Below are 12,640 nucleotides of genomic sequence, written 5' to 3'. Positions count from 1 at the left end.
AAATGATCCAATAATGGTGGCTGCGTTCTACTAATAAATGAAAGGCACAGGCGATCACATTTATTGGGTTGGGATTGCATCATGCTGAAGGGCGGATCCGCGAGCTATTAGCTCACTGCCGTGAAGGGAACACTTCCTGTTGACCCTCCATCAACCCGTTCTATTCAAACGGATATCGAGCGAAAGGCTATGGGCTAAATGAATGAGCATTCGCTATGCCTCATTGGCGACACGCTAGAATTCGGCAGTGAAAGAGTGAATATTCTGCAAACCTGTCCCTGGGCGGGTCGATGAGTTTCTTTTGACCAATCGTCTATTAAGTTGCGAGTGGACGTAGTAAAGGGGGAGAAATCCAGGTCGAGGCGTGGAACGCAGCGTGTCCCGGAAGAGTCTGCATTGAGTATTGCGGGTCTGCCTCTAAGACAGCGAGCAACTTCCTTTTTACCAAGATGGCGGGCGACGAGCCGGGAGTCACTCTAGGCCAGCCTCATTTATCCAGGCAGGATTTGGCTACCTTGGTAAGTCTTGCTAGCCCGTTATCACATTTCAATTCACCCGGCTTCTACGGAGTGTGTATCTGCCTTCCGTGTGATGCGAGGGGTGAAGGAAATGTCGGTCTCCGGCTTAATGCTGACGGTTTATCTTTAGCCTTCTGCGCTGCGAGCTCTGCGCTCGCTCATTGGCTTGTTACAGCCGTTCCCCGCTCGTCCCATGTGCTCTTGGGGTTTTTCGCTGCTGATATAACTGATGGGCGCGCAAACATTCGGCCTGTTATACCCGCAGCCGCCCTGAGGTGTTGGTTCGGATACAACTACCCTGCCCAATCGTGCCCCTTCCACATCGAGCGTACGTTTTATATACGTTTCCGTTATACGTCCCACATTCATTGTCTCTACAGTACGTTCATGCACTGGTATCTATATACTGTTTCCATCTCTACAGCTGATCCTGCCTCAGCCATGCTAAGGCACCATATAGTGCTTATGTATAACATAATGTTTTCTTGTGGTGTAGAACCCACACATACACACACACACACACACACACACACACACACACGTACATATATATTAGCCATTTTTGGATTAAAAACTATATATGGCTTAACCTTGGTACCACCACCTTCTACTGAAAAATAAAACGGCAGCTAGTGCATGTAGTCTGTCTTTTTACTGGCCGGATGGCAGGCATGTTCAGACCTTGGTGCGGTTCTGCTGTGGGTCACGTTCTAGTGAAATAACAATAAAGGTAGTTCTATCTTGCCGGTGACATCTAGTAGCACAGGGCTGGATTAGGAAGTACAGTTGGATATCTCCATTTAATTTCTTCAGACTCTACTTGAGGTATTTTGGCGTACCCTTAGAAACATTACGTTCATTCGCTGAAACATTGTAGAGTATCAGACATTGTGGAACGTGAAGCAAATAATGATGAGCTTGAATCCGTCCAAACCCAACGACATCCATGGTTATGTATAAGGAGGCATCCGCAGCATCGGTGCTACCATATGGGTCGCTTTCCCATACCTCTTACCCCGATGGCCGATGGAATATGGGTGATCGGCTAATGCTGTGCTAAAGATGTGGAAGAAGAGAAATATCCAACTGAAACAGAATTTAAAGACCGATACGAACCATTTGGCCCATCTAGGCTGCCCATTGAGTCCTTGGTCTTGTTTTAGATCGAGGACAGCTTAACGACTGTCCCATGTATCTGACAAAAAAGGCCATCAAGCTCCAGAGTACCAGGCAATTATATATTATATCATTATATATATATATATATATATATATATGAGTGCCAACTGATTCCATAACGTAGCCTGGAGTGAAAATGAATGGGAACGTTAAATGTGGCACTATACAATAACACAAACACGTGCAGACAGAAGAATGTCATTGATTATATGTAATAAAACAAAGTGTCACCAATAACGTGGACCAGGTGAAAAGAAAAAGTGAAAAAGAAATAATAATAAATATCTCCTACACGGTCTGCAGCTCCCAAACAATAAACACTCCTAACAAATATTCAGGACAAGAAAGACTTCACAAAATTGGGGCGCAAGTACATGTAGAAAGAAAAAAACAACAATAAAAGTGCACTATTATTGTTGTTTTTTTCTTTCTACATGTACTTGCGCCCCAATTTTGTGAAGTCTGAGAATGTCATTGAGGCAGGGTTGTCACAGCTAGGAAGTTGTAACGCATATAATATACAAGATAAATGTACTCCTTCTTTAGCCTTGGCATTTTTGCGTATGGTTGTAACCCCTACACAATAAGTGCGTCATGGTTGATACTTTCAGCTCCCACATTAGTCTCCCAGCCTTACAGGTCTATAAGGATTGAGTTTACGATTCTACCCTTGATCTTGTCTGGGCTTTGCTGCCTATTCTGTAAAGTTATCGGGGTGCTCTGTGTGCTTTTGCTTACGGTTGTCAGCGGCCGATGTTTTCCTCTGGATGACCTGTGTCTACTTTGTGCTGACTTTGCAATGTCTGATACTTGCACCCACCAGCAACTTTCCATTCGTTGTGTCCTAGCGTGTGTGGATGCGGTTCTGTGTGATATAAAGAACTGTCTGTCGTGAGCAAACGTTAATATTAACCCAGTTTATGTCACTCCTTTACTCGGTCTTTGTAGTCAAAACTGGTGTTCGACAGCTTATTACGCTAGACGCGATGTTGGTTCTTAGACAAGCTTTCCCTTATGACATTGAGTCATCCATTTAAAACCAGCTTCTGTGCCCTTGTCATAGGGACATTCTCTATGCAGAACAGCTTAAATATATGCATTCTGGTATTGAAGTAGTTTTATATTTGAGGAGCTAAAGATCTGAGTGTTAAATTTCAATAGAAAATCCCCTCTATTACTAATGCTTGAATCTTAAACAAAAAGTACGTGATGCATTCTGTTTAGTAACCCTTTGCATTTCAATGTCCTCGTTATATGTATTTACTAAGTAACCTGTTTTTGTTTTGTTTTCAATATAGGATGTTTCCAAGCTGACACCTCTTTCCCAAGAAATCATCAGCCGACAAGCGACAATTAATATAGGTAAGTTGAGTGGGGTTTTCCTTTTGCATGCAAAGAACCCTTTTTGGTTTATGGAATCATAAAGCATCAACCCGTATAATTGAAGTAATCGTGGATCGTTGGACAGCAGCTTTTACACGCCAGATGTTGATGAATTACAACTCGTGTTGATAGACAGTATATTTTGGTAACAGCTGTAGAGCCATCGGTTGTGTGGCCGCCATGACTCTATTTTTAAATACAGATGACATGTTTTCCTGTTCGCTGTGTGCACCATTTTAACTCTCTGCCATCTGGATCTACTTAGCCATATACTTGCTGTGCTTGCTACGTTGTGTTGTCCAGTGAGTGTGTATAGTGCATTACTGGATTACTGAATGTGTTTGCATTGCTGCTCATATGCGGAGACCTTGTACAAGAATCTACTCTTTGGAATGGTGTCCTAGCTGTAATCGCTTGTTCAAATGCCAAGCACAAAATTCATCATTTTCTCCTGCAAGAGTCTTGTATTTGGAGCATTAAATGTGGTTCGAGAGAATCTCATCTACAGTTTTCAACTTTATGTTCCACCAAGAACCTCAGCAAGACTAAAAATTTCCCTGTGCACACTTATGCTACTGATTCTATTCCGATTAAGGGCTGTTGGCAATTTGCGTTTTAAGACTTCTAACATGATTCAGACATCTGTGTGCATTTGTGAAGTATTGTATTACTTTCTTTAAATCTGTTCAGTCAGCCTGTGATCAGGAAATGCTATGAGGAAAAGTGATCTCGCGCTGCAGATCTATTATCTGCACCAATATCTAGTAATGTGTCAAAGGGAAAAATCTAGTTGAAAGCTATTTTTAAATTCAAAACTAGCACTGTTGTGATTCACACTCTGCATTCATAGCGAAACATCGGTGCTCATACCTCCTGATAGAAGCATTTTACTTTTACAAGGTCCTAGTGGCGTAAGAGTTTGGTAACGTTTTTCACTATGTGCTTTTTCTTGTCTAGGCACGATTGGCCATGTAGCTCATGGTAAATCCACAGTAGTCAAAGCCATATCTGGTGTGCACACTGTCCGATTTAAGAATGAACTGGAGAGAAATATTACCATCAAGCTGGGATATGCCAATGCCAAGGTACATTTTAATTCTTTGCACCCAAATGTATGTTTTGTTTCTAATAAAGTCTGCATCCTCTTGGACACCCTATAGTTCACGTTATAGTAGACCTTGCATTAAATTAAGACCATGTGCCAGAAATACATTGTGAGCGTATTCAAGCAGTTCATTATTGAAATATTGCTGCTGACCGTTTCCCTTTAAGCGTTATTCTAATGTTAATGATGTTTCTTTTATGTTTCAGATCTACGAACTTGATGATCCCAGTTGTTCCCGGCCGGAATGCTATCGTTCCTGTGGCAGCAGTACACCGGATGAATTTCCGACAGACATACCAAACACCAAGGGCAACTTTAAATTAGTCAGGTAACTGTGTGGTTTTTTTCTTTTCTTTTCTTCTTCTTCTTCTACGATCCATGCAAAAACAAATGGTTAATTCCATTTATGTTGGGGGGGGTTGTATTTGATGAAAGGTGCATAAGACGTGGGATCGTACTGTTTACAAATGACTTGTTTTACTATACAAATTAGGTTCACACAGACTATAACTTATTTCTTTTGTTTGACAGACATGTATCATTCGTGGATTGCCCAGGTCACGACATTTTGATGGCTACCATGTTGAACGGCGCAGCTGTTATGGACGCAGCCTTATTGTTAATAGGTGAATTCGATCAGGCTGTCTATTTTATTTCGCTTGTGTGTAGGCTTCTCCTAGTTTTCTTTTCTCATAGTACTTTGTAAACCAAGAAGGTATCTGATTGCAGAACTATCTTTTGCAGTAAAATTGATCAAATGTTCTATGTTCAAAATGTGCTTTTATGAGCACTGTTATACTTAATACTGATTTTGTGCGTGTCATATAATAATACAATAACATTTACTGGTTTCCAGCTGGCAATGAATCCTGTCCACAGCCCCAGACCTCCGAACATTTGGCTGCTATCGAAATCATGAAACTCAAGCACATCCTTATTTTACAAAACAAGATTGATTTGGTAAAGGAGAGTCAGGCAAAGGAGCAGTATGAGCAGATCCTTGCATTTGTACAAGGTATGGTTGAATAAATCAAGAATTTCTATTCCACAAAGCCTATGACCGATGGCGCCTACTGTTTTTACACAGCTGATTTATAGAGACTTTAAATCACGCTTTAAGTGGTTCTTAGGTAGGCAAGTACTTTGTAAGACCAGCTTCTGTACGGTTTTGCTTCTGTAGTTTTAATGGACTGGTGGGACTTAACTTCAGGCCGTTACAGCACAAAATTGCTTGTTATAAAAGTAGGGAGTGCGTTGTCGGGGCCGAGCTTTGTTCTTTCTGATGTGTGACTCTTGTGGATATCTGTTACAGGTACCGTAGCAGAGGGAGCGCCTATCATTCCAATCTCTGCTCAGCTCAAGTACAATATCGAGGTAGTTTGTGAATACATTGTAAAGAAGATCCCTGTGCCTCTTCGAGACTTCACATCTGAACCAAGGCTTATTGGTAAGTGAATAAAAAATATATTATGCAAGATGTTTATAATGTATAAGAGTGCATATACCTTACATTTAGCTTCAAGGCTGGCATGCAAAGTAATATATCATTTGGTGTTATCCAGCGATCTAAAGCGCTTTGGGTAAACATTTATAATACGGAATGTGTGCATGTTGGCTCAGTCTCTGCAACTTAAATCCAGTAAGGTCCTGGGATTTATTTATATTTTTTTATGGATTGTAAGTGTCTTCCGTAGTATCTGACCTGATAAATTTGTATGGGTTGTTTTCAATTCCAGTTATCCGATCGTTTGATGTCAACAAGCCAGGGTGTGAAGTTGATGACCTTAAAGGTGGTGTTGCTGGTGGTAGTATTCTAAAAGGCGTATTAAAGGTATGCATGTTAAGCTCTCACGTTGGCTGTGATTGTTAGATTTAAAAAGATCGCCCAAGTGGTTCTCCTACTATACAAAGCTTCTATTTTTCTTCCCCACAGGGAAGAAAAATAAAAGATTAAACAGTAATTTTTCTTTATTTTGGTTATAGTTTAGGGATGTTGGTTTAGACTAGGCAGATATGTAAGTGACCTCGTTTAGACCCAAGGACAAATATTTGACAGCAGTTGTCTGATAACCTGTCACTGTTAAACTGAACTTTTAGCCCTCTCCACTGCTGTCGTTACACTGACAAGAGGTGCGATGGATGCTCAAATATACCCCAAATATAATGTGGCTTTTCTATACAGAAGTGCCTCCACCTATAGATAAAAAAAAACTACTTATAAGGCTATAGAAGCTACGAGATGGTTTGTTTTTTAAATGCAGGTAAATGTTGTACAAGCCATTAGCTAGATTTCAGCATGAACTGTGGTATTGTGGATTTTTGGTTCTGTGGTTATGCCGTACAGTGTTAAAATTGGAGTACTTAATCTTGTGTGCAGGTGGGGCAGGAAATTGAAGTTCGGCCTGGTATCGTCTCCAAAGACAGTGAAGGAAAACTCATGTGCAAGCCAATCTTTTCCAAAATTGTATCTTTGTTTGCTGAACACAATGATCTACAGTATGCTGCTCCTGGAGGCCTTATCGGTAAGAAGTGTTGCCTTTAACATGCGCATAGTTTTACACTGTGAGCTTTTTTACATTTAAATAGTGTCACACAATATGATCAGCTACACGGACCTATGATAGAGATGAGGTGAAACTTCATCACCAGGAATCCCTCTATAATGCGTTTTATGGGTGTAAAGGTTATTGTCGTCTTGCAGGTAACCCTGCCACTGATCATACTAAATATGTGGCCAAGAATGCAATGCAATTAATGCACAGATTTGCTATGTACTAAGAACCAGGACAAACCTTTTGGTTCACCGGTTATTTTATAAACTACTGTTTTTTGTGTGTGTTTTTTTTGTTTTTTTTTGCTATCAGGTGTAGGCACCAAGATTGATCCAACCTTGTGTCGAGCAGATCGTATGGTTGGACAAGTCCTTGGGGCTGTTGGTGCTCTGCCTGAAATCTTCACAGAGCTTGAAATCTCCTACTTTCTTCTACGACGACTGTTAGGAGTACGTACAGAGGGAGACAAAAAAGCAGCAAAGGTTGGTGCATTGTGCTTTCTGCTCTTAATTCAACCTAGCCTTGAATGTCATTTTTTGTGTGTCTTATACTGACTTTTAGTATTGTCTAACTAGACTGTAAGAAGGATAATGCAAATCTCATGTTTGTGGAATTATGTATAGAAAATAAACATTGTCCTCTTACTGTATTTGTAGGTGCAAAAGCTGTCTAAGAACGAAGTGCTGATGGTGAACATTGGCTCTCTTTCGACTGGAGGCCGTGTCAGTGCCGTGAAAGCTGATTTAGGGAAAATAGTGCTTACAAATCCAGTATGCACAGAAGTAGGAGAGAAAATAGCTCTTAGCAGAAGAGTTGAAAAACATTGGAGGTAAGATCACCCCTTTCTAGAGCATAAAATTGTGCAGAATCCATTTCAGATTCTTGAATAATACCATCTTTTTAAGTTGATCTTTACAGACGCAAACACTCTGCTTTTAAAATGGATTTAAAAATAGGCATGTCTCATCATAAATGTTAGTTCTATACACTAAATCCATGTAATATTATTTACAGATAAAAATCTGTAATGTATCTGTTAAAAACCTAACTTAAGTGAATACCAAGGAGAAGGATGTTAAGACACCTTTTTCTCAAGGTCTCTGTAATGTATTCCCTCTCCGTTGTGCTGACTGTTGATTGGTTGAGGCAGCCTTTGCATAGGATGGTAAACCTAAGGTAATTTTAGGACAGGGAATTTAGATGATGCTCGGTGTGATCATCTTTCTCTTTCCCTACAAGGAACATTAGGCTGTCTTGACAGCCTGGACTCTCCCCTGTCAGCAGAAGCCAGCATCATATGTAATGCGTAAGCATTACTCCGTACTCCGTTATATAAGTGTTGCCTGATCATGTAATCGGACGTTCCCCTTCTTGTAGGTGTCAATACCGACACTCACTAGATGTTTGGGAGTGACTCAGCAGGGTCTTTTTAAGCTATGGCGATGGGGACCTACTTGCTGATCAGTGTGATCAGGACAGACCAATCACAGGGAGGAGAGGGAGAAACAAAGTTCCTTTTACCAAAAAATGGAAACAGAAAAATTAAATATAAATAAAGGGATCTCAGGCCATACTGCATACAGTGCAAATGTTACTTTTTTTTGTATAAATAAGTGCTACAATATCCCTTAGCCCTACAACTACAAGTAAAAATGATGTATAAAAAATCACTACCTTATACATTAATACTAATATATAGTGTAAAATGTATGGATGTGTCTCTTTTAGACATATAAAAAACCAAATTGGTGTAATCGGAATGTGTTGTCGAATGTAAGTTGGGTCATTGTTCAGCTGCGGCACCTACTGTGCTTTTGGTTTATGTACGGTATCTCTATAATTTTAAAAGACCCTACATGTCCTGAACAAAACTATGTATAATTTGATGAGTTCATCAAATATGGTAAATTTTCTGGGGTAGAAAAAAAGCCCTGGTTCTGAACTGGTTGGTTTTTTGGGTTTTTTTGGTAGGGTTTTTTGTTTTTTTTGGTTTTTTTTTTTGCAGAAAGGGTTCTGTGAATTTAGGATGTATTTAAACATATTCTTGTAATATACTTAATAACTGATTTCTTTCTGTAGGTTGATTGGCTGGGGACAAATAAGAAGAGGTGTTACAATCAAGCCGACAGTGGATGATGACTAAACATAGCAAAAATGACACACATTTGCTTTTCTTATTAAATAAATGCCATTTTATTCATTCTTCCTGAAGGAACAGCAGCCTTCAGGAATTTTTCCACCAGTGAATGAATGTCAAAAATAAACTTTAAAAGACCAAATTCTTTTTCCATGTTTTGTTTCTTCTTAAATTATATAAGATTACTGTGTATACGGCAATCTTTTTTTTTTTTTTTTTAGGCAGATAACCTACTAAGTACTAGGTTATAATTATCCTTCTTGGTATACAGTCCATTATTGCAGTTATTATACATATCATTAGGCTTTCTATTTTAATAAACATTTTAGTGCAGTGATTTCAAAACCAAAATTATATGTGGAAACCTTTTTGTTGGTTTTTCTTTTGTCTTTGAAAACTATTTGGAAAGAGAAGTCATTAAATTGAAGTCGACCCCGAACCTCCTTATAGCCTGCTGACTTTCTTCTGCACCATGAAGACAACTTCTGACTGGGCTTTTCCAAAAAATAGATGGGTGTACCAGGATCCAGCTGTCTTCTGCCAATGCTGAGCTGATGGCACTGCTGGACATTTTCCGTTTGTGAAGGGAAGGAAGCATGATGTCTTTCCTCTGCCTGCGTCTACAGTCCACAAAATTGCCTGTTTTTGTGCTTCAAAAGAGCTGAGACAGAAAATCTGGAAACCCCTGTCTGCTTTGAAATTTCTGTCTGAGGTACATTGCTGATGCAGTATAACTACCTTGTCTTTTTGCTGTGCTTGGTCTTGCCATGGTCTGTGCAGGGCTGGACTGGCCCACCGGGATACTGGCCGACAGACCAACATTCAAAGCGTGTGCAGCCACAAAGTTCAAAACAGCCGCTGCATGGCTGCGAGCGGGATTGAAAGCGGCCGCCGTGCGGCAGGCTGCTGGCGCCTAATGCTCTTCGTCCCACAATAGACAAGAGTGCGCTTGGGCATCACATTAACCAATACAAAAGTGGCCGGGGCATCAATACACAAGGGAGGGGGTTAGTTGGGGCATCACATAAATCAATGCTGGGAGGCAATACACAAGGGTGTGGGGGAATAAATGCACAAAGGGGGCAATAAACAAGGTTGTGTTGTGGGGGGAAGACAGTAATCAATACTAAATGGGGACCTGGCTGGGGCATCAATATACAAGGGGACAAAAATACAATAGGGGGAGTTAATGACAAAGCAGTGTAGAAAATATTTTTTTATGCTTCAGTGTGGCAGAGCGTGTGTGTCTGTGGTAGAGTCCGTCCTGGTGGGTGTGTTGGTGTGGTAGAGCCCGTCCTGGTGGTTGTGTTTTGGTATCAGTGTGGTAGAGCCTTTCCTGGTGTGTATTTGGGTGTTGGTGTGGCAGAGCCTGTCCTGGTGTGTGGGTTTGGGTGTCAGTGTGGCAGAGCCTGCCCTGACTGCACAGACCAGTCAGGGTTCCCATGCTGACCTCTGTCCACTGCCAAAAGGCCTACAATGGGCACATAAGCATAAGAACTGGACCATGGAGCAATGGAAGAAGGTGGTCTGGACTGATGAATCGTGTTTTACATCATGTGGATGGCTGGGTGCATCGATTTCCTGGAGAACATATGGCACCAGGATGCATCCATGGAGGCCTCACCTCACAACTTACAGGACTTAAAAGGATCTGCTGATAACATCTTGGTGCAGATACCACAGCACACCTTCAGATGTCTAGTGGAGTCCATGCCTCGATGGCTCAGGGCTGTTTTGGCAGCAAAAGGGGGACCTTGTTTAGGCAGGTAGTCATAATGTTATGGCTGATCGGTGTACCTGACTTAATGTGCAGAATATAAAACTTAATTAGGAAGGCTCTCATCCCAAGCCCTTCAATATTCTCCTAATAACAAACTATAGGTATATAGATTTTTATTTCCAGTTGTCGAATAAAATATTAAATAAAAAGTATATAAGTCATACAACTTGTCTTTTTGGGAGATAAATGTTACCAGATGACCAGACGATTACAATTTGGAATCTTCATTTAAGCCCAGTGGTTGTAAGACTTCCAGGATTTACGTGACAGATATTTCTCCCTCTGTTGTTTTTATTTATTATTTTATGTTTTTTCTACTTCTTCTTTAAACCTATACTTTTTAACCTACTTATCCTTTGTTTCCATCCGCTCTTCCCTCAGCCTTTTCAACTCTTGTTTTGTCGACTCTCTTCCCCCCTACCCCCAATTTCAGCATCAGGGTATAAAATTGTCATCAGGACTTAAAAATGGCTTAAACCCTGAGTGCCACATAGGGTTATAGGTAGATCCACTATAAAAGTAAAAACTTCACCTTGCATCTCACCGCATGCATAAAGGCTATATGTGAGCACTGTTTTGATTGGCTTACAGTGAGCTTTATCCACCTATCACAACAGGTGTGAATGCAGGATGGGAGCAGTAAGATAGCAGCTAGACCAGAACAAGCAGGTATCAGCATGCTTTTGGAGGGGCATGTTACTGTGCTGAGTCTTATAATATGATGTCATAAATATGATGTGAATTGTGTGCATAGCCAGTCTGCATCAGCATAACCTATAATGACATGCCAGCTCCTCTTCCTGTTTCCTTGTAATTGGCAGGCCTGTTTTAAGCTAAGCTGCTGCTGTTTGTAGCAGTAATGATGAATCTTTTCCAGGTTTAAAGAAGAATCTAATAAAACATACATGTAATCTCCATTATCCTTCCTTGGAATGCAAGACAACTTTACCAGACTTGAATAAATGTTTCTACAGTGACACTAGAGTATGGCGGGCAAGTATTGTAATGGGCATTGGGTGCCCTTCTTTACATCAACCTAGACAGGACTAGTTGGTTTGCTACATTAAGATGTTGGGGTACAGCCATCTAATGGAGCAAACCCCTAAAGCTTTTAATCCTTACCCCTACATTCAAGCACCCCACCTCCTTTACTTCCATAATAGCTTAAACCTCTATCCATTGACAAGCAAGTTTCTGTCTAGCGGTGTAAAAAAAGTGGTTCATGAAACAATGGTGACCCACTGTAGGCCAGCAAAGAGTGCACACACTGCCACACTTGTGATGTGGGGTGACATAACATGACCCCACTGAGCGACCACCTCCTGACTGCACTGTGAAGCTTCTGCTACGCCATCTGGGTCCCCAGAGCTAAAGGAGCCCTAGGCACGGGCTTAGTGTGCCCACTTCCTAACGGACAATCTGACAATAATCATGCCCATTTTACCTGAACATTCCTTAGCAAGAGTTTCAGGCGCCATTTCTTCAGTAAAATCACCCTTCATACATTTAACAATAACATTTGTTGGTACTTTTTACCCGAGGGGGCAACTGAAATAGTAAGATCAAGTTGCACATTTTCATTGTATTGTTTTATGGATCTAATCAAAGGCAGCATTCTTTAGACAAACCATCTGCCATGTAATTTCAGCCAGACCCTTTGTTCCTATCACGTCATCCCTGAGCTATAAATACACAGCTTCATTGGACTTTCTTATTTAGTGTGCGCGTTGTATATGTCTATTGTTATTGATTAAGTTTTATGTATTTTATTTCGCACTGGGATGTTTGTTCATTTTCAATTAAACCAAGATACTGTGTTCCATTATGGAAAACGAAAGAATGGTTGGGTCTTGGTCTGTCCTAACGTTCATTGGCAGCAACCTGTCCTCTAGCCTTAAACTATTTAAATTTTTGCCCAAAAGTGGTGATAAAAAGCATTCCTGTCTTCGAGTCAGATTAATCATTAGATAAACCCACATTCATTTA

General features: G+C 40.7%; 1 protein-coding gene across 1 annotated transcript; it reads left to right on the top strand.

Annotated features, from left to right (window-relative positions):
• Positions 1 to 449: 449 nt before the first annotated feature.
• On the top strand, positions 450 to 8,880 carry LOC149289733 (eukaryotic translation initiation factor 2 subunit 3-like). The gene is made up of 12 exons (XM_089490202.1): positions 450 to 518; positions 2,996 to 3,059; positions 4,038 to 4,165; positions 4,392 to 4,513; positions 4,717 to 4,811; positions 5,042 to 5,200; positions 5,498 to 5,632; positions 5,922 to 6,016; positions 6,563 to 6,707; positions 7,050 to 7,219; positions 7,394 to 7,566; positions 8,817 to 8,880. The coding sequence occupies exons 1-12, from the start codon at positions 450 to 452 to the stop codon at positions 8,878 to 8,880; spliced, it is 1,419 nt and encodes a 472-aa protein (XP_089346328.1).
• The last annotated feature ends 3,760 nt before the right edge of the window (positions 8,881 to 12,640 follow it).

Source organism: Sceloporus occidentalis, unplaced genomic scaffold, assembly GCF_023333645.1.
Source record: "Sceloporus occidentalis isolate IW3139 unplaced genomic scaffold, rSceOcc1.0.p SCAF_43, whole genome shotgun sequence".
In the NCBI taxonomy this organism is placed as follows: Eukaryota; Metazoa; Chordata; class Lepidosauria; order Squamata; family Phrynosomatidae; genus Sceloporus; species Sceloporus occidentalis.
The sequence above is the reverse complement of the archived record's forward strand: the minus strand, read 5'-3'. Positions and strand labels throughout refer to the sequence as shown.

Excerpts from the sequence above, each read along its gene's own strand:
- LOC149289733 (XM_089490202.1), top strand. The coding sequence starts at position 450 with ATGGCGGGCGACGAGCCGGGAGTCACTCTAGGCCAGCCTCATTTATCC. Across the intron at positions 6,017-6,562 it reads TTCTAAAAGGCGTATTAAAG|GTGGGGCAGGAAATTGAAGT; the intron begins GTATGCATGTTA and ends TCTTGTGTGCAG. Across the intron at positions 7,220-7,393 it reads GAGACAAAAAAGCAGCAAAG|GTGCAAAAGCTGTCTAAGAA; the intron begins GTTGGTGCATTG and ends CTGTATTTGTAG.